Raw genomic sequence first — 27,969 nt, 5'->3', positions numbered from 1 at the left:
CTCCCCCATCCCTAGGATTCTCCAGGCAAGAATACTGGAGTGGGTTGCTGTTTCCTTCTCCACACAAGGTACCTAGAGTAATCAAATTCATAGACACAGAAAGTAGAATAGAAGTTACCAGTAGCTGAATGGAGGGGGTAATGAGAAGTTATTTTCTAATGGGTACAGAATTTCAGTTGGGGGATGATTAGAAAGTTCGAGAGATGCACAGTAGTGATGGCTGCACAACAACGTAACATACTTAATGCCACTGAACTGTACACCTAAAAAATGGTTAAAATGGTAAATCATATGCTATACAGTGGACCCCTGAACAATATAGGTTTGAAATGTGCAGGTCCATTACACATGGATCTTTTTCAATAAATATGTACTACAAGATCTGTGATTGGTTGAATCCATAGATACAAAGGGCTTCCCTTGTGGCTCAACTGGTAAAGAATCTGCCTGCAATGAGGGAGATCTGGGTTCGATCCCTGGGTTGGGAAGATCCCCTGGAGAAGGGAAAGGGTACCCACTCCTGTAGAGTCAGACATAACTGAGTGACTTTCACTTTCATGGATACAGAGGGCTGACTATAAACTTGTACATAGACTCTTCACTGCAGAGAGCTCAGGGTCCCTAACCCCTCTGCTGCTTAAGAGTCCACTGTATGATAAGAGAACAGACTCTATATGATTTCAATACTTTCAGTTCAGTTCAGTCACTCAGTCGTGTCCAACTCTGCTACCCCATGTACTGCAGCACGCCAGGCTTCCCTGTTCATCACCAACTCCCAGAGCTTACTCAAATTCATGTCCATCGAGCTGGAGACTGAAGCTCAAGAGAATAAGAGGATTGGAAATGCACTTATCAATAAGAAGATCATCGTTAAAACCATGATATTGCATGAGACTGCCCACGGAAAACATGAACTAAGAAACGAGCTGAGGATAGAACCTTTAGGAAACAGGAAGGGCAGATAAAGAGGAGTCATGAAGGAGATAAGAAGAAGCAGTCAGAAAGGTAAAAGAGAAGGCAGCAGAAATAATATCTGGGAGAGGGACAATGAAGATGGTGGGGAGAGAAGCAAGAGATGAAAAGGAGCTGGAGAAGATACACCATCATACCCATTTCTCTCCTTCTACTTTTGGGAGTTACAATGAAAACCTGAGTTCCTAATTTTCTATAGCATTGTAAGATTAGAAAACAAAATTCCTCCACTGAGGAAAAACTTAACATAGTAATATACAATAATATGCACCTTAAAATAGGAGCATGTCAAAAACTGTCAGGAATATATTTTATGCAACAGTAATGATGTTAAACCTACATAAAAACTTAAGATCTTTGGCAGTCTACACAGGAAAAGCAGACTAATTGTACACGAAGGGCTAACTGTAACTTGTTTTCAGCAACAAGAATTTCTGAAAGCTACTTATAAAGAGTTATTTATAAACTTTTTTGAAAATTATATTAGTATAAATTTTACCAGATTACTATTTTAAGATATCCTACGGAAAAAATTTTTAATATAAATTAAATTCCTTTCAATGTTTGTGTTTTAAATACAGATATATTTTAAATCAACCAACAAGTTGTATGAACCATTATCCAATATGTCACATGCCCATAAAGCGTAACAGCACTAATCTAAATCTTATCATGGTGACAGAAGCTATTAAAAACTCCATAAACATCTCTGATAACTCTAAAAATTATGAGGCTGGTTTTATGCCCAGTCTACAGCAATCACTGAATTTTAAAGAGCAACATTACATAGTTTGCTTTTAAGAGGCAACCCTGGAATTTGAACCTGTTGTACTTAAGCTCTTAACCACTACCCTCTAAACAATCCTTGCTTAGTCTTCCTTAACTGATCTATTTCTCCATATCAAAACAAAGTACAAGATGACATCTAATAGGTGACAGCAGAATAAGTCCTTGAATCATCACTCCAGAAATCTTTAAAGGTCAGAGCCCAGGAGGAAAATGCCTCTAAAATTATAAGTGATGAAAACACTTACAGTCATTTTCTCTGAAAATCAACTGTTTCATAATTAGGAATTTATCCTACATTTTTAAAATTTTATATGGTTTGTGAAAATATGATAAAACATGCTCAAAAAGTATTTTACCCTTAGTGTGTGTACTTAGTCACTCAGTTATGTCTGACTCTTTGCGACCCTATGGACTGTAGCCCGCCAGATTCCTTTCTCCGTGGGGATTCTCCAGGCAAGAATACTGGAATGGGTTGTCATTCCCTCCTCCAAGGGATCTTCCCAACCCAGGGATCAAACCCAGGTCTCCCGCACTGCATGTGAATTCTTTACCATCTGAGTCACTAGAGAAGCCCTTAATACATTATACCAAACTAAACTAAAAACACTTGCTAAAAGATTTTGAACAGGCTTCATCAAACATCTGAAATACTCTAATAATAAGTCAAATGGTTTCTGATAAACATGTTCTTTGTTCATTATCCTTCACTGTACCCTATAGGATACCTTGGGCTTCCCTGGTGGCTCAGACAATAAAGAATCTGGCTGCAATGCAAGAGACCTGGGTTTGATCCCTGGGTTGGGAAGATCCCCTGGAGAAGGGAACGGCTACCCACTCCAGACTAGATCTGATAGACAGAGTGCCTGATGAACTATGGATGGAGGTTAGTGACACTGTACAGGAGACAGGGATCAAGACCATCCCCATGGAAAAGAAATGCAAAAAAGCAAAATGGCTGTCTGGGGAGGCCTTACAAATAGCTGTGAAAAGAAGAGAAGTGAAAAGCAAAGGAGAAAAGGAAAGATATTCCCATGTGAATGCAGAGTTCCAAAGAATAGCAAGGAGATATAAGAAAGCCTTCCTCAGCGATCAATGCAAAGAAATAGAAGAAAACAACAGAATGGAAAAGACTAGAGATCTCTTCAAGAAAATTAGAGATACCAAGGGAACATTTCATGCAAAGATGGGCTCAACAAAGGACAGAAATGGTATGGACCTAACAGAAGCAGAAGATATTAAGAAGAGATGGCAAGAATACACAGAAGAACTGTACAAAAAAGATCTTCATGACCAAGATAATCATGATGGTGTGATCACTGACCTAGAGCCAGACATCCTGGAATGTGAAGTCAAGTGGGCCTTAGAAAGCATCACTATGAACAAAGCTAGTGGAGGTGATGGAATTCCAGTGGAGCTATTTCAAATACTGAAAGATGATGCTGTGAAAGTGCTGCACTCAATATGCCAGCAAATTCGGAAAACTCAGCAGTGGCCACAGGACTGGAAAAGGTCAGTTTTCATTCCAATTCTAAAGAAAGGCAATGCCAAAGAATGCTCAAACTACTGCACAGTTGCACTCATCTCACACGCTAGTAAAGTAATGCTCAAAATTCTCCAAGCCAGGCTTCAGCAATATGTGAACTGTGAACTTCCAGATGTTCAAGCTGGTTTTAGAAAAGGCAGGGGAACCAGAGATCAAATTGCCAACATCTGCTGGATCACCAAAAAAGCAAGAGAGTTCCAGAAAAACATCTATTTCTGCTTTATTGACTATGCCAAAGCCTTTGACTGTGTGGATCACAATAAACTGTGGAAAATTCTTCAAGAGATGGGAATACCAGACCAGCTAACCTGCCTCTTGAGAAACCTATATGCAGGTCAGGAAGCAACAGTTAGAATTGGACATGGAACAACACATTGGTTCCAAAAAGGAAAAGGAGTTCATCAATGCTGTGTACTGTCACCCTGCTTATTTAACTTATATGCAGAGTACATCATGAGAAACGCTGGGCTGGAAGAAGCACAAGCTGGGATCAAGATTGCCGGGAGAAATATCAATTACCTCAGATATGCAAATGACACCACCCTTATGGCAGAAAGTGAAGAGGAACTAAAAGCCTCTTGATGAAAGTGAAAGAGGAGAGTGGAAAAGTTGGCTTAAAGCTCAACATTCAGAAAACTAAGATCATGGCATCCGTTCCCATCACTTCATGGGAAATAGATGGGGAAACAGTGGAAACAGTGTCAGACTTTATTTTTGGGGGGCTCCAAAATCACTGCAGATGGTGATTGCAGCCATGAAATTAAAAGACGCTTACTCCTTGGAAGGAAAGTTATGACCAACCTAGATAGCATATTCAAAAGCAGAGACATTACTTTGCCAACAAAGATCTGTCTAGTCAAGGCTATGGTTTTTCCAGTGGTCATTATGGATGTGAGAACTGGACTGTGAAGAAAGCTGAGTGCCAAAGAATTGATGCTTTTGAACTGTGGTGTTGGAGAAGACTCTTGAGAGTCCCTTGGACTGCAAGGAGATCCAACCAGTCCATCCTAAAGGAGATCAGTCCTGGGTGTTCATTGGAAGGACTGATGCTGAAGCTGAAACTCCAGCACTTTGGCCACCTCATGTGAAAAGTTGACTTGTTGGAAAAGACCCTGATGCTGGGAGGGATTTGGGGGCAGGAGGAGAAGGGGACAACAGAGGATAAGATAGCTGGATGGCATCACTGACTCAATGGACATGAGTTTGGGTAAACTCCAGGAGTTGGTGATGGACAGGTAGGCCTAGTGTGCTGTGATTCATGGGGTCGCAAAGAGTCGGACACGACTGAGCGACTGAACTGAACTGAACTGAACCCACTCCAATATTCTTGCCTGGAGAATTCCATGGACAAAGGAGTCTGGCAGGCTACAGTCCATGGGGTCGCAAAGAGTCAGACATGACTGAGTGACTTTCTCTTTCATAGTAAACTTTATACTATACCCTTCCCTTTTATCTAGAAAAGTATTAAGGTTGCAGTTAACTACTATATTGCTACAGATTTGTACAGCATTTCTAAAGGACTACTAAATCATTAGTCAGAGACACAAGTTTTCAATTATTTGTCATATGTCACTAAATTGTATAAGTGGAGTTAGCTGTAAGACATTTTACATTTGTAAAAAAATAACACAAACCACTTGTAAAAGGATGAAACTAGAACACTTTCTAACACCTTACACAAAAATAAACTCAAAATGGATTAAAGATCTCAATGTAAGACCAGAAACTATAAAACTCCTAGAGGAGAACATAGGCAAAACACTCTCTGACATACATCACAGCAGGATCCTCTATGACCCACCTCCCAGAATATTAGAAATAAAAGCAAAAATAAACAAATGGGACCTAATTAAACTTAAAAGCTTCTGCACAACAAAGGAAACTATTAGCAAGGTGAAAAGGCAGCCTTCAGAATGGGAGAAAATAATAGCAAATGAAGCAACTGACAAACAACTAATCTCAAAAATATACAAGCAACTCCTACAGCTCAACTCCAGAAAAATAAATGACCCAATCAAAAAATGGGCCAAAGAACTAAATAGACATTTCTCCAAAGAAGACATACAGATGGCTAACAAACACATGAAAAGATGCTCAACATCACTCATTATCAGAGAAATGCAAATCAAAACCACTATGAGGTACCATTTCACACCAGTCAGAATGGCTGAGATCCAAAAGTCTACAAGCAATAAATGCTGGAGAGGGTGTGGAGAAAAGGGAACTCTCTTACACTGTTGGTGGGAATGCAAACTAGTACAGCCACTATGGAGAACAGTGTGGAGATTCCTTAAAAAACTGGAAATAGAACTGCCTTATGATCCAGCAATCCCACTGCTGGGCATACACACTGAGGAAACCAGAAGGGAAAGAGACACGTGTACCCCAATGTTCATCGCAGCACTGTTTATAATAGCCAGGACATGGAAGCAACCTAGATGCCCATCAGCAGATGAACGGATAAGAAAGCTGTGGTACATATACACAATGGAGTATTACTCAGCCATTAAAAAGAATACATTTGAATCAGTTCTAATGAGATGGATAAAACTGGAACCTATTATACAGAGTGAAGTAAGCCAGAAAGAAAAACACCAATACAGTATACTAACACATATATATGGAATTTAGAAAGATGGTAACAATAACCCTGTGTACGAGACAGCAAAAGAGACACCAATGTATAGATCAGTCTTATGGACTCTGTGGGAGAGGGAGAGGGTGGGGAGATTTGGGAGAATAGCATTGAAACATGTATAATATCATGTATGAAATGAGTCGCCAGTCCAGGTTCGATGCACGGTACTGGATGCTTGGGGCTGGTGCACTGGGACGACCCAGAGGAAGGGTAGGGGAGGGAGGAGGGAGGAGGGTTCAGGATGGGGAACGCGGGTATACCTGTGGCGGATTCATTTCGATATTTGGCAAAACTAATACAATATTGTAAAGTTGAAAAAAAAAATAAAGAAAGAAAAAAAATAAATAAAATGCATACATAAAAAAAAAATAACACAAGATTTTTTAATTTTACCATGCAAAATTCTCCATGAATCTTTCTGCAATCACTATGAATTAGTAATGTGAACCTATTTTTAATATGGAAAGTTAATTAGGAGCTATTTTTTAGTGGTTTGAATTCCAAAAGAAATTAGTATTTTATCAGAGAAACAAAATATCTACCAGAAAGATACTTCCTCTTGCAGAGAAAACTTTCATATGGAAATTTAGGAAAATTATGTAGAACAGAGTGACTAAGCACAAAGGTAGAACAAGAAATAAGACTTTGGATCTCTTTTGAACATTTAATGAATTACCTCAAAATACTCATTTAATTACTAGGATGCACTTCTGAATCTTAAACTTTATCTGCACACAAAAACAATCCTCACAATGTAAGGGAAACATAAAACAGATTGAAAAGTGAAGGTTGCTCAGTTGTGTCCAGCTCTTTGTGACCCCATGGATTATGCAGTCCATGGAATTCTCCAGGTCAGAATACTAGAGTGGGTAGCCGTTCACTTCTCCAGGGGATCTTCCCAAACCAGGGATCGAACCCAGATCTCCCGCACTGCGGGCAGATTCTTTACCAGTTGAGCCACCAGGGAAGCTTAAAACAAATGCATTTTCTTCAAAGAAATATTCTAATTCATTCATGAAAACTAAAAGTTTAGAAATGTTGAGCATGAATACTTTTAAAAACTGATAGGTGTGTTTAAAGAAAATAAAGAAACAATCTTCTAAACGAAAAAGCAAAGCATACTTTTGAATAATGTTACAGGTTAAAAAAAAAGCCAGAGGGAGGCGCCAAGATGGCGGAGGAGTAGGACGGGGAAAACACTTTCTCCCCCACAAATTCATCAAAAGAGCATTTAAACGTCGAGTAAATTCCACAAAACAACTTCTGAATGCCGGCAGGGGACATCAGGCACCCAGAAAAGCAACCCAACTCTTTGAAAGGAGGTAGGAAAAAATATTAAAGACAATAAAAGAGACAAAAGAGGGAGGGACGGAGTTCCGTCCCGGGAAGGGAGTCTTAAAAAGAGAGAAGTTTCCAAACACCAGGAAACCTTCTCACTGCCGAATCCGTGCCGAGCTTTGGAAGCACAGAGGGTAACATAACAGGGAGAAAAAATAAACAAACAATTAAAACTCGCAGATTGCGAGCCCTACGGTAACTCCCCCAGCGGAGAAGCAATGCAGATGCCTGCATCCGCCATTAGCAAGCGGGGGCTGGGCAGGGAGGCGCGGCGTGGGCTGCATCGCTGAGAGTGGGAGTCTGGCCTGAATACCCTGAGCACTATCTGAGCGAAATAATTTGGGCTAGCAAACCAGACTGTGGGATATCTACCATGCGAAAAGCCGGCCCTAACCTAGGACACCGCCAGCCCGCGCACGGAGCAAAGAACTGAACAGAGATAGCCGGCTGCGGACCTTCCCCCTCCGGTGACAGGCAGCCAGAGCCGGAGGGGGGCAATCGCAGCCCCAGAGAGACATTATCTATAAAACTGGCTTCTTTGCTAACTAAAATTTATTGGGGGTCTGAACGGTCAACATCTGCCTGAGAAGGTGCACCGGTTTTACACCCAGATAACCGAGTGGCGGGGAGGCGATAAGTCGCAGCATTGGCGCTCGCCAAACACCTCATCACCTGAGCTGCTCGGACCTGGGAAGAGCACAAAACGCAGGCCCAACTGAGTCTGCGCCTCTGAGGACTACCTGAGTGCCTGAACCTGAGCGGCTTGGACCTGGGAGGTGCATGCAACCCAGGGCCAGCCTCGGATTGTTCCCGGCGGAACAACCTAGAGCCCGAGCAGTGTGGGCAGGGAGGCTACACGCGCCGTGAGCGGGGGCAGACCCAGTGTGGCTGAGGCATTGCGGGCGCACGCCAGTGTCATTTGTTTGCAGCATCCCTCCCTCCCTCCCCACAGTGCGACTGAACAAAGAGAAGAAACACAGCTCCACCCACCACAACAACAACACAAGCTTCCCTAACCAGGAAACCTTGACAAGCCACCTGTACAAACCCACACACAGCGAGGAAACGCCACAATAAAGAGAACCCCACAAACTGCCAGAATACAGAAAGGACTCCCAAACTCAGCAATTTAAACAAGATGAAGAGACAGAGGAATACCCAGCAGATAAAGGAACAGGATAAATGCCCACCAAACCAAACAAAAGAGGAAGAGATAGGGAATCTACCTGATAAAGAATTCCAAATAATGATAGTGAAATTGATCCAAAATCTTGAAATTAAAATGGAATCACAGATAAATAGCCTGGAGACAAGGATTGAGAAGATGCAAGAAAGGTTTAACAAGGACCTAGAAGAAATAAAAAAGAGTCAATATATAATGAATAATGCAATAAATGAAATTAAAAACACTCTGGAGGCAACAAATAGTAGAATAACAGAGGTAGAAGATAGGATTAGTGAATTAGTAGATAGAATGGTAGAAATAAATGAATCAGAGAGGATAAAAGAAAAACGAATTAAAAGAAATGAGGACAATCTCAGAGACCTCCAGGACAATATTAAACGCTACAACATTTGAATCATAGGGGTTCCAGAAGAAGAAGACAAAAAGAAAGACCATGAGAAAATACTTGAGGAGATAATAGTTGAAAACTTCCCTAAAATGGGGAAGGAAATAATCACCCAAGTCCAAGAAACCCAGAGAGTCCCAAACAGGATAAACCCAAGGAGAAACACCCCAAGACACATATTAATCAAATTAACAAAGATCAAACACAAAGAACAAATATTAAAAGCAGCAAGGGAAAAACAACAAATAACACACAAGGGAATTCCCATAAGGATAACAGCTGATCTTTCAATAGAAACTCTTCAAGCCAGGAGGGAATGGCAAGACATACTTAAAATGATGAAAGAAAATAACCTACAGCCCAGATTATTGTACCCAGCAAGGATCTCATTTAAGTATGAAGGAGAAATCAAAAGCTTTTCAGACAAGCAAAAGCTGAGAGAATTCTGCACCACCAAACCAGCTCTCCAACAAATACTAAAGGATATTCTCTAGACAGGAAACACAAAAATGGTGTATAAACTCGAACCCAAAACAATAAAGTAAATGGCAACGGGATCATACTTATCAGTAATTACCTTAAACGTAAATGGGTTGAATTCCCCAACCAAAAGACAAAGACTGGCTGAATGGATACAAAAACAAGACCCCTACATATGTTGTCTACAAGAGACCCACCTCAAAACAGGGGACACATACAGACTGAAAGTGAAGGGCTGGAAAAAGATTTTCCATGCAAATAGGGACCAAAAGAAAGCAGGAGTCACAATACTCGTATCAGATAAATTAGACTTTAAAACAAAGGCTGTGAAAAGAGACAAAGAAGGTCACTACATAATGATCAAAGGATCAATCCAAGAAGAAGATATAACAATTATAAATATATATGCACCCAACATGGGAGCACCACAGTATGTAAGACAAATGCTAACAAGTATGAAAGGAGAAATTAACAATAACACAATAATAGTGGGAGACTTTAATACCCCACTCACACCTATGGATAGATCAACTAAACAGAAAATTAACAAGGAAACACAAACTTTAAATGATACAATAGACCAGTTAGACCTAATTGATAGCTATAGGACATTTCATCCCAAAACAATGAATTTCACCTTTTTCTCAAGCGCACATGGAACCTTCTCCAGGATAGATCACATCCTGGGCCATAAAGCTAGTCTTGGTAAATTCAAAAAAATAGAAATCATTCCAAGCATCTTTTCTGACCACAATGCAGTAAGATTAGATCTCAATTACAGGAGAAAAACTATTAAAAATTCCAACATATGGAGGCTGAACAACACGCTGCTGAATAACCAACAAATCACAGAAGAAATCAAAAAAGAAATCAAAATTTGCATAGAAACGAATGAAAATGAAAACACAACAACCCAAAACCTGTGGGACACGGTAAAAGCAGTCCTAAGGGGAAAGTTCATAGCAATACAGGCACACCTCAAGAAACAAGAAAAAAGTCAAATAAATAACCTAACTCTACACCTAAAGCAACTAGAAAAGGAAGAAATGAAGAATCCCAGGGTTAGTAGAAGGAAAGAAATCTTAAAAATTAGAGCAGAAATAAATGCAAAAGAAACAAAAGAGACCATAGCAAAAATCAACAAAACCAAAAGCTGGTTCTTTGAAAGGATAAATAAAATTGACAAGCCAGACTCATCAAGAAACAAAGGGGGAAAAATCAAATCAATAAAATTAGAAATGAAAATGGAGAGATCACAACAGACAACACAGAAATACAAAAGATCATAAGAGACTACTATCAACAATTATATGCCAATAAAATGGACAACTTGGAAGAAATGGACAAATTCTTAGAAAAGTACAACTTCCCAAAACTGGACCAGGAAGAAATAGAAAATCTTAACAGACCCATCACAAGCACGGAAATTGAAACTGTAATCAAGAATCTTCCAGCAAACAAAAGCCCAGGTCCAGAAGGCTTCACAGCTGAATTCTACCAAAAAATTTAGAAAACAGCTAACACCTATCCTGCTCAAACTCGTCCAAAAAATTGCAGAGGAAGGTAAACTTCCAAACTCATTCTATGAGGCCACCACCACCCTAATACCAAAACCTGACAAAGATCCCACAAAAAAAGAAAACTACAGGCCAATATCACTGATGAACATAGATGCAAAAATCCTTAACAAAATTCTAGCAATCAGAATCCAACAACACATTAAAAAGATCATACACCATGACCAAGTGGGCTTTATCCCAAGGATGCAAGGATTCTTCAATATCCGCAAATCAATCAATGTAATACACCACATTAACAAAATGAAAAATAAAAACCATATGATTATCTCAATAGATGCAGAGAAAGCCTTTGACAAAATTCAACATCCATTTATGATAAAAACTCTCCAGAAAGCAGGAATAGAAGGAACATACCTCAACATAATAAAAGCTATATATGACAAACCCACAGCAAACATTATCCTCAATGGTGAAAAATTGAAAGCATTTCCTCTAAAGTCAGGAACAAGACAAGGGTGCCGACTTTCAGCATTACTATTCAACATAGTTTTGGAAGTTTTGGCCACAGCAATCAGAGCAGAAAAAGAAATAAAAGGAATCCAAATTGGAAAAGAAGAAGTAAAACTCTCACTATTTGCAGATGACATGATCCTCTACATAGAAAACCCTAAAGACTCCACCAGAAAATTACTAGAAATAATCAATGACTATAGTAAAGTTGCAGGATATAAAATCAACACACAGAAATCCCTTGCATTCCTATACACTAATAATGAGAAAACAGAAGAAAAAAAAAAAGCCACTCAGGACATCTAATCACTGGCTACTGTTTATCTGTTAATATCAGTAAGTTAAACACAGTACTACCTTCTCTGAGACAGGTAGGCTGCTGGGCTCCTCTGTATTTCTTGGTTGCTTTACAGAATCACATCCACACAGCCTGTTTTTAAGAACACTAGGCTGAGCCTCAAGCACATGTTGGTGCTGAGCTCCCTGAGGGCTAGTGGAAAGGGGCCCATGCAGATTTTGAGTCATGCGAGCTGAAACCCAGAGCACTGGCTCCACAATGGAATCTGTTTGAGAGACCTGTGGAGTAAATACACCACCTGGAAAGCTGATGTACTGAGAGCTTACCAGCTGATTCAATAAAGCTTCAGATATGGTTTTATGCTCATTTCCAGGAGGTACAAGAATATCACTGGTAGTGTTTTCTAAATGTTTCCTATCCACTGTCTCAGAAGGAAGAACTATAGGTTGCTGGAGCACAGTTTCCATTCTCAGTGATTTTTCAGTAGTTGCTTGAAGAAAACACGGGTTTAATTGTGGAATACTGGTCTGTATTATTGACGGCTGCCCAAGCAGCTGAAATACTTGCTGAACTGGATGCTGAAGAATACTTGCTCTTTCAGAAGTCTGTGTCACCATAAATGGTACACTGACTTTATAAAGGTGAGCTTTAAAAGGAGAAAACAAAACTGTAAGTATAACAGAATCCTAATCTCCTTTAAAAAAACAATCTCATGCACAGGAGGCCAGGAGGAAATATATCAATAGGTTAACAGTGGTTATCTCTAGGAGTTTTTTTTTCCAGATTTTTTTTGTGTGTCTTCTACCATAATAATCTATTACTCTTATTTCAAAAAATTAAATATATCTTGCTTTAACTTTAGGCTTTTCCCACTATTGCTTATATGGCACATTTGGAGACATACACAGGCCACCAATATTTATTCCATGAGCCTTTCCCACTGTGTAATAAATTACAGTGTTAATAACCTAAATTGGGATTTTTAAGAAACCTAGTCATGGAGAATGTATACTTTAGATATAAGATACCATAGAACAACTATAAGACAAGGCTGTCCAAAAAGGATTTAATAATTTCAAAAGTTAACAAATTTTCCCCTTCTTTCCTTAAAATAATACTAAAAAGAAGAAAGACATTTACTTTTTGAACACTGAGTCAGGTACTTTGCTTAAACTCTGTAATGACCAAAAAAAAAAAAAATAGGTATGATTCTCTTTCAAATAAAGAAACAGTTCTCTGAAAAGCAGACACAAGTTAAACCTCCAAATTTTTCAAATATTCTGATACAATCTCCAATAAGAAAGGAGGCAAAGGTTGATAAATCTAATCTTTAGTTTTTCCTGATTAGACCTAGCTGGGACATGTGTATAAAAATTCCGGAAACTAGCTTAAAGTAGAGAAAACCTACACAAAGCATCTTATACAATGTTGGGAAAGAGAACTGGAAGTGAAATGTGGGGACAAGCTTAGTGCCTGTCTTAATAGAGAGGCTTAGTGTATTTTGCAGTAGCTTGCTTTCATAACAACTACTATTTATTATTACTTTTAAGTAAGGCTTATCAAAAGTTCCTATAACTTCAATGACTTGAGGTATAGTTAATTTAAACTCATGGAAGTTAATATCCAGAAGTCAGTACCAATGCTAAAAACAAAATATTCGTAAGACTATACTCTTACCAGATGCAGTCTGCTGTGTCACACCCACCGGTACATGAATAGGATAACCAGGAAAAGTAAAGCTTGCACTGGAGTTTGAGGTGCCCTAGATATGAGAATTTTACATTCGAAAGTTAGAAAGAGGCTTTACTTGAAACTTTTTTCCTGATCTCATAGAGGATACAAAAAAAATCTGATTAAGGTCAACAGGACAATAGTAACCCAACATTAGGGCTGAGTACTCTTGAGTAAAACAGCTTTTTAATATTTGATGTAGATCATCTCATTAAAAATAAAAGGAATTTCCTCCTATGGCTATTAGCAATGAAGTCAGTAAGTCTTCATAAATAACATGAACACTGACTCATAAAATCTGCCCACAGCATAGCTTTAAAATGGGTACTGATCCTCAAGATGTCAAATATAAGAACCACAGTTGTTTATAGGAGTCCTCTAGTCTGTAAGTTGATCACTAATATTATTTTAAAGCAGATTAAAGTGTATCATTTTTATTTTAGAATAATTAGACCTTAGGGTTTTAAAATTTTTTAAAAACTAAATGAAAAGATAAGGAAATATGTTTGCCTATCTGACATGCAAAAATTTAAAAGACTGATTAATATTACCCAGTGTTGCTAGAATATGATAAAAATCATATTCTCTCACACCACTGCTTATATGAGCATATATGGTACAATCCTTTTGGACGGCAATTTTGCAGTATATACCAAAACTAAAAACATGCATTATCTTTGACTCAGAAATTCTACTTCCAGAAATTTATCCCAATTACCTGATTATCACAAACACACCAAAACATTATCTACAAGTATCACCAAAGTAAGTCCATATTAGAAAAATACTAACAATAATTTAAATGTCCATAAACAAAAGACTGGTTAATTAAACTGTGACACATCCACTAAGGCTAATCAATATTTACCTGGCATTGAAAAGGGCCATCTATATTACTAAGTTTAGAAAAAAGAAATGACAGAAATAGTCCAGAGAATGATCCTACTTTTACTGTGAAAATTAATACAACTTTCTTTAATGAAGAAGTCTAAATGGATATATATCATACAGTTAAAACAGCTACCTTTGGGATACAATCCTGTAGGGCCCTATCACTTTTTACTTTCTAAATCTGATTTTACTCTTCATGTGTGCGTTAGTTGCTCCAGTCAAGTCCAACTCTTTGTGACCCCATGGCCTGTAGCCCACCAATCTCCTCTGTCCATTGAATTCTTCAGGCAAGTACTGGAGTCAGTAGCCATTCCTTTCTCTGGAGGATATTCCCAACCCAAGGAACAAACCTGGGTCTCCTGCACTGTAGGCAGATTCTTTACCATTTGAGCCACCAGGGAAGCCCATCATTAATGAGAACTTATTTCCAAGAATTCCAAAGATAGAAATATTTCTTCACTGGTATCCTATCAAAAGCAGCACCATCCTTTCTAAAAATTGTGGTAAGGACTATGATTTTTGTTTTTAATGAAGAAACAGAAATAAATGGTCCACTAAGTGAGTCAGCTGTAAAGCACCTGCCTGCCAATGCAGGAGACACAGGTTCTATACCTAGGTTGGGTAGATCCCCTGGAGAAGGAAATGGCAACCCACTCCAGTATTCTTGCCTGGAGAATCCCAAGGACAGAGGAGCCTGGAGAGCTACAGTCCAAGGAGTCGCAAAAGAGTCAGACACAACTTAGCGACTAAACAACAGCAACAACAAAAGTCTTGTACCCCAGAAAGGTAACTCATGGGCTGAAAGAAAATGAAGAACAGTTAGTGGATCATATATCATCTTTTGTCGTTGTTTAATTGCTAAGTCGTGTCCAATTCTGCGACCCCATGGACTGTAGCCCGATAGGCTCCACTGTCTATGGGATTCTCCAGTCAAGAATACTAGAATGGGTTGCCACTTCCTTCCCCAGGGGATGTCCCTGATCCAGGGATGGAATCTGCACTTCCTGCATTCGCAGGTGGATTTCTTACCACTAAGCCATCTTAAAAAAAAGAGAGAAAGAGTTCTATTTTTCCCCACCTGAAAACTACTCAGTTTTCTATATGTAAGTTTTAAATTTTATCTTCTGTCCCCAAATCCTAGGGGGAAAACCGACCTCTATTATACAAAGGTAAAAAATAACCAAAATATTCCACTTAAATAAAAGGAAGAACTATGATGTGCCTCAACGCTAGGGGGGAAAAGTCAGAAAATGCAGCAGATCAAAATCATCTACTTAGGAACCACTAAGTATGTAACATTATACAGTGTATTAAAACTCCATACAATGTAACTTTAGAAATTTCCTAATCTTGTAGGTACAGTCTTGGCAGATGCTAACAACTGCTCTGGAAGATAGGAAAAGTTGGTGAGAAAATATTACATCTGAAACTCCTGACTTTTTCCAACACCTATATTATAGAAGCTATTTTTGTCTTCCCATCCCTTACGACATCTTTCCTCATTCAACTAAAGTTTTACAAATTACATCTCTGCCCAGCCTTCAGCCACCATTCACTAAAACTGGGGCATCTCTTTTAAAAATATATCTTAAATAAGCTACATACCAGTTCTGCTGCGGTAAAACTGGGACGAGTTCTACCAGCAGGAATAACAAATGATGCTGTATAGAAAACAAAATAAATATTACGTAGTCATTAGATTTTACCAATTTAATAAAATTGCTCTAAGTATACCTTATTTTTTTTAATGCTTTCCATCACTAACATTTCAACCATGATAAATTCTATACTTTCTGATTCCAAGTGAGGTAAAAATAGTTAATCATATCTTTTCCCAACAATTTCAGACAAAGACTTTACAACTAAGTCTTTAAGTACCAAAAGAAAATCCCATTGCAATCAAGTATATTGTACTATAGAAGTCCATAAGAAAACAGCTAGGTTGTCTTTAGGAAGTCAATGTACCTCCATCACAACTTTTCATAACAGAAAAAAGTAATTTTATGGCATTTTTCCAAGCAACTATACTTTGAGCAAAAAAAACCAAAAATGTAAACTACCATAAACCATTCTAAGTTTTAATAGGTTCAAAAGAAATTTCAATTCATTTATTTCATGAAAATTTATTTATAGTACTTTAGTCAAGTAATTAAGCAAACACAGATACACAGTTTTAAGAGTAAATCTAAAAGAACATGTCTCCTGAAGTCTCTGCAGTACTTCAGGTAAACTGCGAAGAAAAATATGACAATAAATTCTTAGAAGAACACCAACTCAACCTGCATTAAACCTGTCATCTCATTTATCTTTATTTGCACCAATTTCCTATGCTAACTGTCCCTTTGGTTATTGTACATCTAGAAGGTTGGCCAAATGGTTTTAAATGCAATTGTTTAAAAATAAGTCTAAAAAAGAACAAAATAATGTCATCTGCAGCAACATGGAAACCTAGAGATTGTCATACTGAGTGAAGTCAGACAGAGAAAAACAAATATATAATATCATTTATATGTGGAATCCAAAAAAATGGTACAAATGAACTTATTTACAAAATACAGTCACAGATGGGAAAACAAACTTACAGTTACTAGGGTGGGAGAAGGTGGGGGAGGGATAAATTGGGAGAGTGGGAATAACATATACATATTACCACATATAAAATAGGTAATTATTAAGGAGCTATTGTATAGCACAGGAAACTTCTCAAAACCCTGTAATGACCTATATGGGAAAAGTGAAAAGTGAAAGTGAAGTCACTCAGTCGTGTCCGACTCTTAGCAACCCCATGGACTGCAGCCTACCAGGTTCCTCCGTCCATGGGATTTTCCAGGCAAGAGTACTGGAGTGGGGTGCCATTGCCTTCTCTGCTATATGGGAAAAGCATCTATAAAAGAGTGGATATATGTATATTTATAACTGATTCACTTTGTTGTACAGCAGAAACTAACACATTTTCAATCTACTATGCTTCAATAAAATTTATTTAAACATCAGTCTAAGAAACAGTTACTAGAAGGATCTTAGTTGACCAATATAACCTTAAACCTTATCTCAAGTTTCATTGTATCTCCTTGAACCTGACTGTTAGAAGACCATCTCTTTTCTTTAATGAAATAGAAAACATTTTTGCATGTTTAAGCAGGCATTTTTTTTTCACATACTGTATTAAGGAAGACTTGGAAATGGCAACCCACTCCAGTACTCTTGCCTGGAAAATCCCATGGACGGAGGAGCCTGGTACGCTACAGCCCATGGGGTCGCAAAGAGTCGGACACGACTGAGCAACTTCACTTTCACTTCCCCAAAGATCCATTTCTGACATAGAGTGGCTCCATCACACACAACAAACAGCTCAGAAGAGCAAATTTTTTTAACTAACCATTCTTGTCACATTAAGACAACAGAAGTGAAGCTACAGAGACTGATAGTTAATGAGGTACAAAATTATTTTTATCCTCTGCCATCTATGGCTTTGCTTATTAGCAGGCATTCTTTTAGAAAGGCTCAATTAGAAAGAATTGGAGTGGCAGGAACACAATGGTATTAGTCTTAATTAGCTGAAGTGAGCAAAGCTTAGGCTGGTACAGCTTAAGTCACAGCCTGAGAGGAAACAAAAATCTGTTAACATACTGTCTGCAGCAATTAAAAGAATTTCTTGAGGAAAAATAGCAACAATTCTCCCCTTTTAAATACTCTGAAATAAATCCCAGAGGATAATTCTCTCTACTCATGTAAATCAAACAAAGCTATAAGAGAGTTTTAAGAGTTTCTTTATAGTCATCAAAAGAACTGAACGAACAAAATTTTATAGTAAAGTTTCACGCAGTTCCTACTGAATTTTGATACTAAATTCACAAGTTAAATTCACCATTCATACACATTCACAAGCCTGAGCATTTGGGGCAGGGTATTGTTGACATCTGCACTGTGGCACAAAGCCACAGTGATTAAAACTGAAGGCACTGTCACATGAAGTAAGCCTGGAAGCACCAAACCCTACTAGTGCTCACTGTATTTACTCTCCATGGCTGTTCACTCACAACTAAAAAATAAATAAAACCAACAACAACAAAACGGTTTCACTTAAGAAGTTCCTTGCTGCTAAGTCACTTCAGTCGTGTCCGACTCTGTGACCCCAGAGACGGCAGCCCACCAGGCTCCCCTGTCCCTGGGATTCTCCAGGCAAGAGCACTGGAGTGGGTTGCCATTTCCTTCTCCAATGCATGAAAGTGAAAAGTGAAAGTGAAGTCGCTCAGTTGTGTCCGACTTCTAGCGACCCCATGGACTGCAGCCCACCAGGCTCCTCTGTCCATGGGATTTTCCAGGCAAGAGTACTGGAGTGGGGTGCCATTTCCTTCTCCAAGAAGTTCCTTAATGTAACTATAAATAATTATTTTTACTAAATTTCAACCCTCAAGTATACTTCCTTTTAATATTCTGTATGAGGAAACTGGAAGAACATATAGAGCATTTCTGTAGCATACAGAAGTCCAAGGAAGTACAATGAGATGCAGTGGTGCTATTGTTTAAGTTGGGAGCTGACATAGCTAATTTCTTTTTTTCAAGAAATACTACTTTCACTTGAAAGAAAAACTGACAGTAACCATGCTTCTTCAAAGCTGGGTATATGGCAGTTTTCTGAAAATGAACTAAGTGTGCCCATCACTTCAAAGAAAAGCAAACTGACAATGTTTGTTTAGGAATGATAAAATTCAAGTTTTCAAGCAAAAATTAGAATTTTGGAAACTATATCCGCAACAGTGAGCTTCATTGCTTTCTGATACTTAGAACACTTTTCTGATGAGATGTGGGGGGATGATAATGACTTTTTATCCTGTATCATGAACAATGTGTCAAATATTTAACTCAGTGAACCAACATTTTCCAAGTCATCAACATATGTTACAAAATTACACAGGGGTTAAAGAGTCATTCAAAGTGCAAGATACACCAGGGAACTTTAACAAAAAGTCCACTGATATGGTTTCAAAAAGTCCACTGATATTGATTCTACTTTGCACCTAATCTCTCAAAAGCTACCACTTGTTGAGTTTTACCTTAGTACCAAATTACCTGAAAAAGCTATTAAAATACTCCTGCTTTTTCAATTATCTAACCGTGGAATTCAGACTTAAATTGAAGAAAGTAGGGAAAACCACTAGACCATTCAGGTATGACCTAAATCAAATCCCTTATGATTATACAGTGGAAGTGAGAAATAGATTTAAGGGCCTAGATCTGATAGATAGAGTGCCTGATGAACTATGGAATGAGGTTCGGGACATTGTACAGGAGACAGGGATCAAGATCATCCCCATGGAAAAGAAATGCAAAAAAGCAAAATGGCTGTCTGGGGAGGCCTTACAAATAGCTGTGAAGAGAAGAGAAGCGAAAAGCACAGGAGAAAAGGAAAGATATAAGCATCTGAATGCAGAGTTCCAAAGAATAGCAAGGAGAGATAAGAAAGCCTTCCTCAGCGATCAATGCAAAGAAATAGAGGAAAACAACAGAATGGGAAAGACTAGAGCTCTCTTCAAGAAAATTAGAGACACCAAGGGGACATTTCATGCAAAGATGGGCTCGATAAAGGACAGAAAGGGTATGGATCTAACAGAAGCAAAAGATATTAAGAAGAGATGGCAAGAATACACAGAAGAACTGTACAAAAAAGATCTTCACGACCCAGATAATCACGATGGTGTGATCACTGACCTAGAGCCAGACATCCTGGAATGTGAAGTCAAGTGGGCCTTAGAAAGCATCACTATGAACAAAGCTAGTGGAGGTGATGGAATTCCAGTAGAGCGCTTTCAAATCCTGAAAGATGATGCTGTGAAAGTGCTCCACTCAATATGCCAGCAAATTTGGAAAACTCAGCAGTGACCACAGGACTGGAAAAGGTCAGTTTTCATTCCAATCCCAAAGAAAGGCAATGCCAAAGAATACTCAAACTACCACACAATTGCACTCATCTCACACGCTAGTAAAGTAATGCTCAAAATTCTTCAAGCCAGGCTTCAGCAAAATGTGAACCGTGAACTTCCTGATGTTCAAGCTGGTTTTAGAAAAGGCAGAGGAACCACAGATCAAATTGTCAACAACCGCTGGATCATGGAAAAAGCAAGAGAGTTCCAGAAAAACATCTATTTCTGCTTTATTGACTATGCCAAAGCCTTTGACTCTGTGGATCACAGTAAACTGTGGAAAATTCTGAAAGAGATGGGAATACCAGACCACCTGATCTGCCTCTTGAGAAATTTGTATGCAGGTCAGGAAGCAACAGTTAGAACTGGACATGGAACAACAGACTGGTTCCAAAGAGGAAAAGGAGTACGTCAAGGCTGTATATTGTCACCGTGCTTATTTAACTTATATGCAGAGTACATCATGAGAAACGCTGGACTGGAAGAAACACAAGCTGGAATCAAGATTGCCAGGAGAAATATCAATAACCTCAGATATGCAGATGACACCACCCTTATGGCAGAAAGTGAAGAGGAACTCAAAAGCCTCTTGATGAAAGTGAAAGTGGAGAGTGAAAAAGCTGGCTTATAGCTCAACCTTCAGAAACGAAGATCATGGCATCCGGTCCCATTACTTCATGGAAACAGTGTCAGACTATTTTTTGGGCTCCAAAATCACTGCAGATGGTGACTGCAGCCATGAAATTAAAAGACGCTTACTCCTTGGAAGGAAAGTTATGACCAACCTAGATAGCATATTCAAAAGCAGAGACATTACTTTGCCAACAAAGGTCCATCTAGTCAAGGCTATGGTTTTTCCTGTGGTCATGTATGGATGTGAGAGTTGGACTGTGAAGACGGCTGAGCGCCAAAGAATTGATGCTTTTGAACTGTGGTGTTAGAGAAGACTCTTGAGAGTGCCTTGGACTGCAAGGAGATCCAATCAGTCCATTCTGAAGGAGATCAGCCCTGGGATTTCTTTGGAAGAAATGATGCTAAAGCTGAAACTCCAGTACTTTGGCCACCTCATGCGAAGAGTTGACTCGTTGGAAAAGACTCTGATGCTGGGAGGGATTAGGGGCAGGAGGAGAAGGGGACGACAGAGGATGAGATGGCTGGATGGCATCACTGACTCGATGGACGTGAGTCTGAGTGAACTCCGGGAGTTGGTGATGGACAGGGAGGCCTGGTGTGCTGCGATTCATGGGGTCGCAAAGAGTTGGACACGACTGAGCGACTGAACTGAACTGAACTGAATCGTGGAATATTAGATTTTCATCTTATATGTAGTTTTGTTAAAACTACATATCAAAACAGATTAAATTTAGAAATAGATAAGAGAATCCAGCTGTCTTGAATTAAGCCAGACATTAACTAGAATTGCAGAAAAGTGAAACAATACCAATCTTCCCACTAAATACTTTTTGTTCTAGAAAACAGTTATTTTAAACAAATATATATTAACATGCAATCACTTTTTAAATTAATAAATCAACATTTTAAAAGGTCTCAGCTTTAACTTCTAATATGCCAGATATCTATAACCCAAAAGAAAAGTACTTTGAGGTTCTCGATTTCAAAGTGTAAAGCATTCCTGAGTTACCCCCCCTAAAAAAAAGAAAAAAAAAGCTGACAATTGAAGATACAGCAAATTATTAAACAAATGGATAATACAGTCAAAGAAAACATAATAAAATTTGTGGAATAGACAAAGGCAAATGACTTATTCCATTGTAGATTTAATTAGAACTTGTTATCAAGAGACGAAAAGGTTGTAGAAGTTTAGGTTATCTTAATCAGGCTTTTAAAAGCATACAATGAGAAGACATAAAAAGCACTTCCAATTTTATGAGGTTATTTACTAGGTACTAGAGTACCTAGAAATGAAGATGGAAGGCAGTAAGGCCTATAGTGCAGTTTTACAGGACACACGTGCTTCCTCTTCACTTCATTATGAATGAAGCAGGAGAGAATAAGAAAAACTATCTTGTTTAAATGTAATTATGTCTATTATTCTAACCTCTAAGAAAGAAATCAGAATGTTGAGTGAAAGTCAGCCAGATATATTAGTTGCAAGACTATTTTGTGATTTAAATCATTGGTAATATTACCATCTTGCGGCAAAATCTAGTATTGCAATTTTGAATGACAGAAAGTGGAAGTGTTCTGGCTATTCTTTTTTCAAGAACTACACTTTTGATAAAATTCAGTCAAGTATATTACTCCTCCACATTGACCACACTCCAAGCCACTCCTAAGGAAAAAAATCTTTAAAGTTCTTTAATGATGAAAAAAAGAGTAAAAGAATGTTATTTAAAGGCACAAATAAAAGGAATGCCCTAATAAAACAGTAAAATTAAAAATGAAAGCATAGCCAAAAAAAAAAAAATTTGATGGAAAATGTTTCAGTGTGTCAACTAAGTAATTAAAACTGCTATGGCTAACTCTTACAGCGCAATATTCTACATTTTAAGCACAGAGTCAGATAAAAGCTGTTTGGTAACTCAACACTCTTTGCTGGTTTCATTTTTATAAGTTATAATTGCTACCACACTTGAATTCTCTCATCTTGTTATAGAGAAGGTACAAGCCTACTTACTATTGTCCCTTTGCCTTGGCCCACACCAGTTTGTACTGACAATTTAATCCACCCTTACAGACATTAATCTATCAAATTCCAGCTAAATCAAATAAAACCTACTTTGTGTGTGTGTGTCTGTCTGGGCATGTCTGTATCTAGGCGTGTCTGCTGGTGTGTGCCTCTGCGTCTGTCAGTGTCTCTAACTGCCTGCTTCTCTGTGTATCTGTGTATCAACAAGAAAATGTATACACATACATATATCAGGACAGCATAATGATCGTAAGAATCAGGGGAGAAAAAAGAAAGAAAGGCTAGAAAGACATAATAGTATTGCTAACAGCTAATCTTTTCCAGTGTAAACTAATAGACATATTATGGACAAATATTTCCCTTAAAAGCAGAGATCTAAATTCACTAGGATCAAGATTAGTGACAATACATGTAAGGTCCATTTCTAGCCATCTTCACAAAAGCTCCATTTTGCTTCCAATTCAATGGCAGATTTATAATACATACAGACAGCAAGAAAAAAGAGTGCATAAGCTTGCAAGTACCCATCTTTCCCTCTGCTTCTTTACCAACGATGGCTGGATTACTCCTTGACTACAGCCAATTAAATTTTCTGAAATAACCAGAGGGCACTCCCAATAGCCCATGAACTATATAACTGTTCTTCTGAAGTATGGCTTTGTCACCTTTTGGGACTACAGAATTTAAAAAAAAGAAAAATAGTTTAAACAACCTAATTTTCTTATCAATAATTACATGGCAGTTATGACTTATCCTGCATTCATTTATTTAACAATGATTTTTGAAGTCCAAGCCCTCTTACCTTAAGAATATTACCCTAATTCAAAACCACCACCAAAAGAGAATTTGTTACAAAGACAAATACTACTAATTTACTAACTGTATCCAACCTGCTGATGATTGCAATGTTTGGTGCAAGCTGTGTGGCAACTGAAGAGTGAACAGAGGTGAATGAACACTATTTCTGAAGAAGTCTTCTGTGGCTTTAGATTGCAAAACCTTTGTTTCCCAGAGCTGCAGAGAGAAACAAAATGTTTGCTTTAAAAAAAATAGGATATTTACTGCTATTCTTTTAACTTTTAAATTGTCAACTGAAATCTCAATAAGTGGGTAAGTGTTAAATGCTAATTAAGAGCTCTGAATTATAGTTTAACCATTTTTTAAGCTGAAAAAACAAAAGACAGAAACTTTTACTGTCTACAAACCTGCTTCAAGTCTTTTAAGACTTGTTCTTCCACACCTTCTTCAGCAAAGAGATCCCTCACTCCTTCAATCACATCTTCAATTACAGATCTGTAAAGTTTAGCCTACATAAAAGCAATTGTTAAAAGTTTTACATTCAAGTTTGAGCATGCCCAGCCTTAAAAAACATGAAATGTACACTTTCTAATCTTACACTTAAAGAAAAGCCACCACAAGGATTTTCACTAAATGCATCCTATTCCCAGTATAGTCTTAGCTTTTCATAAATTGTGTTAATTTCAGATCCATAGTCTCAGTCTATCTATAAGGCTGAATCACAATGAGTGTGTAGGCGGCTCACTCAGGTCTGACTCTCTGTGACCGCAGGGACTATAGTCTGCCAGGTTCCTCTGTACAAGGGACATTTCAGACAGGAATACTGGAGTGGGCTGCCACTTTCCTCCTCCAGGGATCCTCCCAGCCCAGGGATTAAACTGGCATCTCCTGGGTCATCTGCATTGCAGGAGGTTCTTTACCTGCTGAGCCATCAGGGAAGCCCTGAATCACAATACTACAAGAAAATACAAGGTACAAATCTCATCAAGACGTATGCTTGTTTTTATGTTCCCTGACTTCTGTGTCAGTATTTAACCTCCCCAGTCCTTTTTAAAAGGAAATGAATTTAAGGTAGGTGGAAATGAACCTTTTGTTTTCAGTTTACTCTTTTCTCAAACAGATCAAAAGAGAGTTTTTAGAGTTTATTATTTCCACAAATGTAAATAAATTCCAACTCATAAATTTGGGGCAGGCATTTACAATAGTCACCAAAGTGCTTCCCACTTCCAAAACACACATAATCCAAAAGATATCCTGAACCATGGTCAAGTAAACTGCAACAAAAAAAATTTCCTAAGAGGGAGAGAAACTAAGAAACTAAATGAACCTTATCCTTCCATAGTCTGCAGAGAGTAAGTAACATTCTAAAAGCAGATTTTTATCAGATTAAAAATTGGTCAATATCAATAGAAAAATAGCCCTTGTGAAATAAACTCAGTCCTTCAAATCTATGTAAACTGCGCTTCACTTCCACCATAATCCTGGCAGTCCAGTGGTTAAGACTCAATGCTTTCACTACTGGGGGCACGAGTTTAATCTCTAGTCAAGGAATGAAGATTCATTGCAAGTCATACAGCATGGCCAAAAAATAAAATAAAATTTAAAAATAAATAAAATTTAAAAATTAATAAATGCAAAAAAAAAAAAAAAGAGCCACGCTAAGTATTCTAACAATACTGACCTGACCTAGTGGACTGATAGGAAATGACAAAATAGGAATGTAGTTGAATTGCTCTTATTTCAGCAATTAACAGGCCAAATTGAAAATTCTGTTATTCAAGGACTGCTTTTTCATACCACTCAGTAAATAAATACGTTCATGCCAAGAGTAGTTAGTCTTTACATTTATCCTTCTGAGGATGAAGGGTAAGCCTATAAATAAGCCAATCAACAATATTTTAAGTAATATGTTATTCACAAATATAAACAGTAAGATTAGGTGCTCTAGATTAGTCACATCTTCTAAAACAGTTTACCCTGATAAAGGAGTGCTAAATTGAGGCTTCGATGTTGGTCTCAGCTAGTGTGATCACATTTAAAGCGAGGGGGAAAAACTGCTAGGGATAAAAACATCTTTTAAGATCTACCCTCAGAATGTAACAGCAGCCATCAAAAATGACCCATTACAACACAAAATTTCAAAAGCAAAGTAGGAACTGAACGTACTTTCTCTTCTAGGACTACAGTTAGACTTTATGTTTATCTTCATTATAATCAAATGGTATACATGGTAAATTCAAGTATAATTATTTTACATATCTTAAAACACACTAAAATCAGACAATGGATACACATTATGATAATAACTTTTCTCAAGACATGAACCCTTTTATGCTGTATATGTATAGGTGGAACCCATAAAATACCACAGATCTGGACAAACTACATTGCCTTTAACCAAATGTGAACTTTTGACTTGAAATGAACTGAAAATCAACATGACTCCTTGCCTTTATCTTTAATTCAGGTTTTTAAGATTGATAGAAAGTCTCACAAGGCCATTTAACCTATCAATTCTCATGTGAGGTTTAGGTACTCCTTAGCGGTAGGAGAGCAACGTCTCCGTTTATCAATTTCAATTCTACACTTACACATTAAGATACTTACGGATGGGAAAATGGAAGGATGAGGGAGACCTCTAAAAATATGTGTTGGGGTAACAAAGTATCACATTACCTGTTGTATCAGGTAAATAATACAGCTTAGAATCAACAGCGGCCATACTAAAATTAAGGGCTACAATTAAAAGTACAACTGAATTTAGTAATTCTAAACACATAGGAAACTGGAAGGGCTAAGGTGCATTCCACCTCTAACCACCATCCCACATCCGTATTCTAGAGGACCTCAGTTTGGATGAGAAGCGAGAAGGAGAAGAGGAGGGACATCTGCTCTTCTGATGAGAGCCAGATCCAACTTCCAGGTGAGCTACTGGCTCTAATCCGTGTCCTCCAACACGGAGGCGAAGAACAGCCGAAGCCCCTACGAGAGAGGGCCTCTGAATGTCTGTGAAGGGCCAGGAGGAAAAAAAGTGGTGTGCGGAGCTCCACTTCCATGACCGCAGGGTCACACTCCCCGCCCACGGGGCGCAGGCCAAGAGGCCATGCTGATGATCCTCACTTACCACCCAGTTGACGCAATCCATGACACCGGCTCCAGCACCTTGCTGCTTGCGCCTGCGCAGCACCTGCGGCGCATCACTGAGGACGGCCCCCTGTGGGCTTTGAATGTGGGTGCACGTTGTCCGTGCAACTACGTCAAGACGCTGCGGGCGGGGCAGGGGAGGAGAGAAGGTTAAGAAACCGATCAGGGTTAACTGGAGAGTCTGTGCTGAGGTAGTGGAGAGGTTGGTCTGCTGGAGCAAAGAAACCACCGGTGTAATCAGCTTTGGGCTGTTCACATGACCCTTAAAGAGCCTTTATTTTCTCAAGTTGTAAAATAAAGGCTACCAAAATAGGGAATGAGCAATGCAGTGGTAGATCCCAGTTCACTTTACCTTTGAAAAGAGAGGAATTAGAGGTGTCTGTCTTCTACTAATTTTCATTCCTCTCCTTAGGCCCTACTCACAGCTGAACTCCAGTATGTAACAAGAATCTAACTCTTCTAAGATGGGTTCTCAAAGTGTGGGACAGCAGCAACCGCTTCATCTGGGAAGCTGTTAAAATGCAAATTATTGGGTCCCACCCTAGACTTTACTGGGCTTCCCTGGTAGTTCAGCTGGTAAAGAATCTACTTGCAATGCAGGAGAACCCGGTTCGATCCCTGGGTCGGGAAGATACCCTGGAGAAGAGTTAGGCTACCCCTCCAGTATTCTTGGGCTTTCCTGGTGACTCAGACAGTAAAGAATCCGCCTGCGATGCGGGAGACCTGGGTTCAATCCCTGGGTTGGGAAGATCCCCTGGAGAAGGGCGTGGCAACTCACTCCTGTATTCTTGCCTGGAGAATCCCCATGGACAGAGGAGGCTGGTGGGCTATAGTCCATGGGGTTACAAAGAGTTGGACACAACCGAGCGACTAAGCACAGCACAGCACAGCCAGATTTCCTGAGTCTGAAACTCCAGAGGTGAGGATCTAGCCTTCTGTAAGTTTAACGTTCTCTCCAGGTGATTCTGATGGGCACTTAAATAAGACTTGGTGGCCCAAAACTAAGATTCTCAACTTTGTCTGCACACTGAAATCACCTGCAGATTATTAAAGGTTTGGCACCTGGGTCTCTCCCCCAGAGAATCTGATTCTGTCTTATGCAGCCAAGGTGGAGAACCACTGCTAAAATAAAGTCAGCATCCCAATACCACCCAGCTCCTTTCCTCCTCAGG

At 38.7% G+C, this 27,969-nt stretch overlaps 1 protein-coding gene across 3 annotated transcripts in view; it reads right to left on the bottom strand.

Annotated features, from left to right (window-relative positions):
* The window catches only part of GTF2A1L (general transcription factor IIA subunit 1 like), a 48,683-nt gene extending 21,799 nt beyond the window's left edge, over window positions 1–26,884 (bottom strand). The window contains 6 exon segments of one of the 3 annotated variants that reach the window (NM_001080229.1): window positions 11,986–12,305; window positions 13,337–13,421; window positions 15,887–15,942; window positions 23,746–23,869; window positions 24,061–24,162; window positions 26,778–26,884. In NM_001080229.1, the coding sequence (NP_001073698.1) occupies window positions 11,986–12,305; window positions 13,337–13,421; window positions 15,887–15,942; window positions 23,746–23,869; window positions 24,061–24,162; window positions 26,778–26,798 (708 nt within the window). In that variant the 5' untranslated portion in view covers window positions 26,799–26,884. 3 annotated transcript variants of the gene reach the window in all.
* Between the last annotated feature and the right edge of the window lie 1,085 nt (window positions 26,885–27,969).

Source organism: Bos taurus, chromosome 11 (assembly GCF_002263795.3).
Source record: "Bos taurus isolate L1 Dominette 01449 registration number 42190680 breed Hereford chromosome 11, ARS-UCD2.0, whole genome shotgun sequence".
Classification (NCBI taxonomy): domain Eukaryota; kingdom Metazoa; phylum Chordata; class Mammalia; order Artiodactyla; family Bovidae; genus Bos; species Bos taurus.
This window is presented reverse-complemented; position numbering and strand designations above follow the sequence as displayed.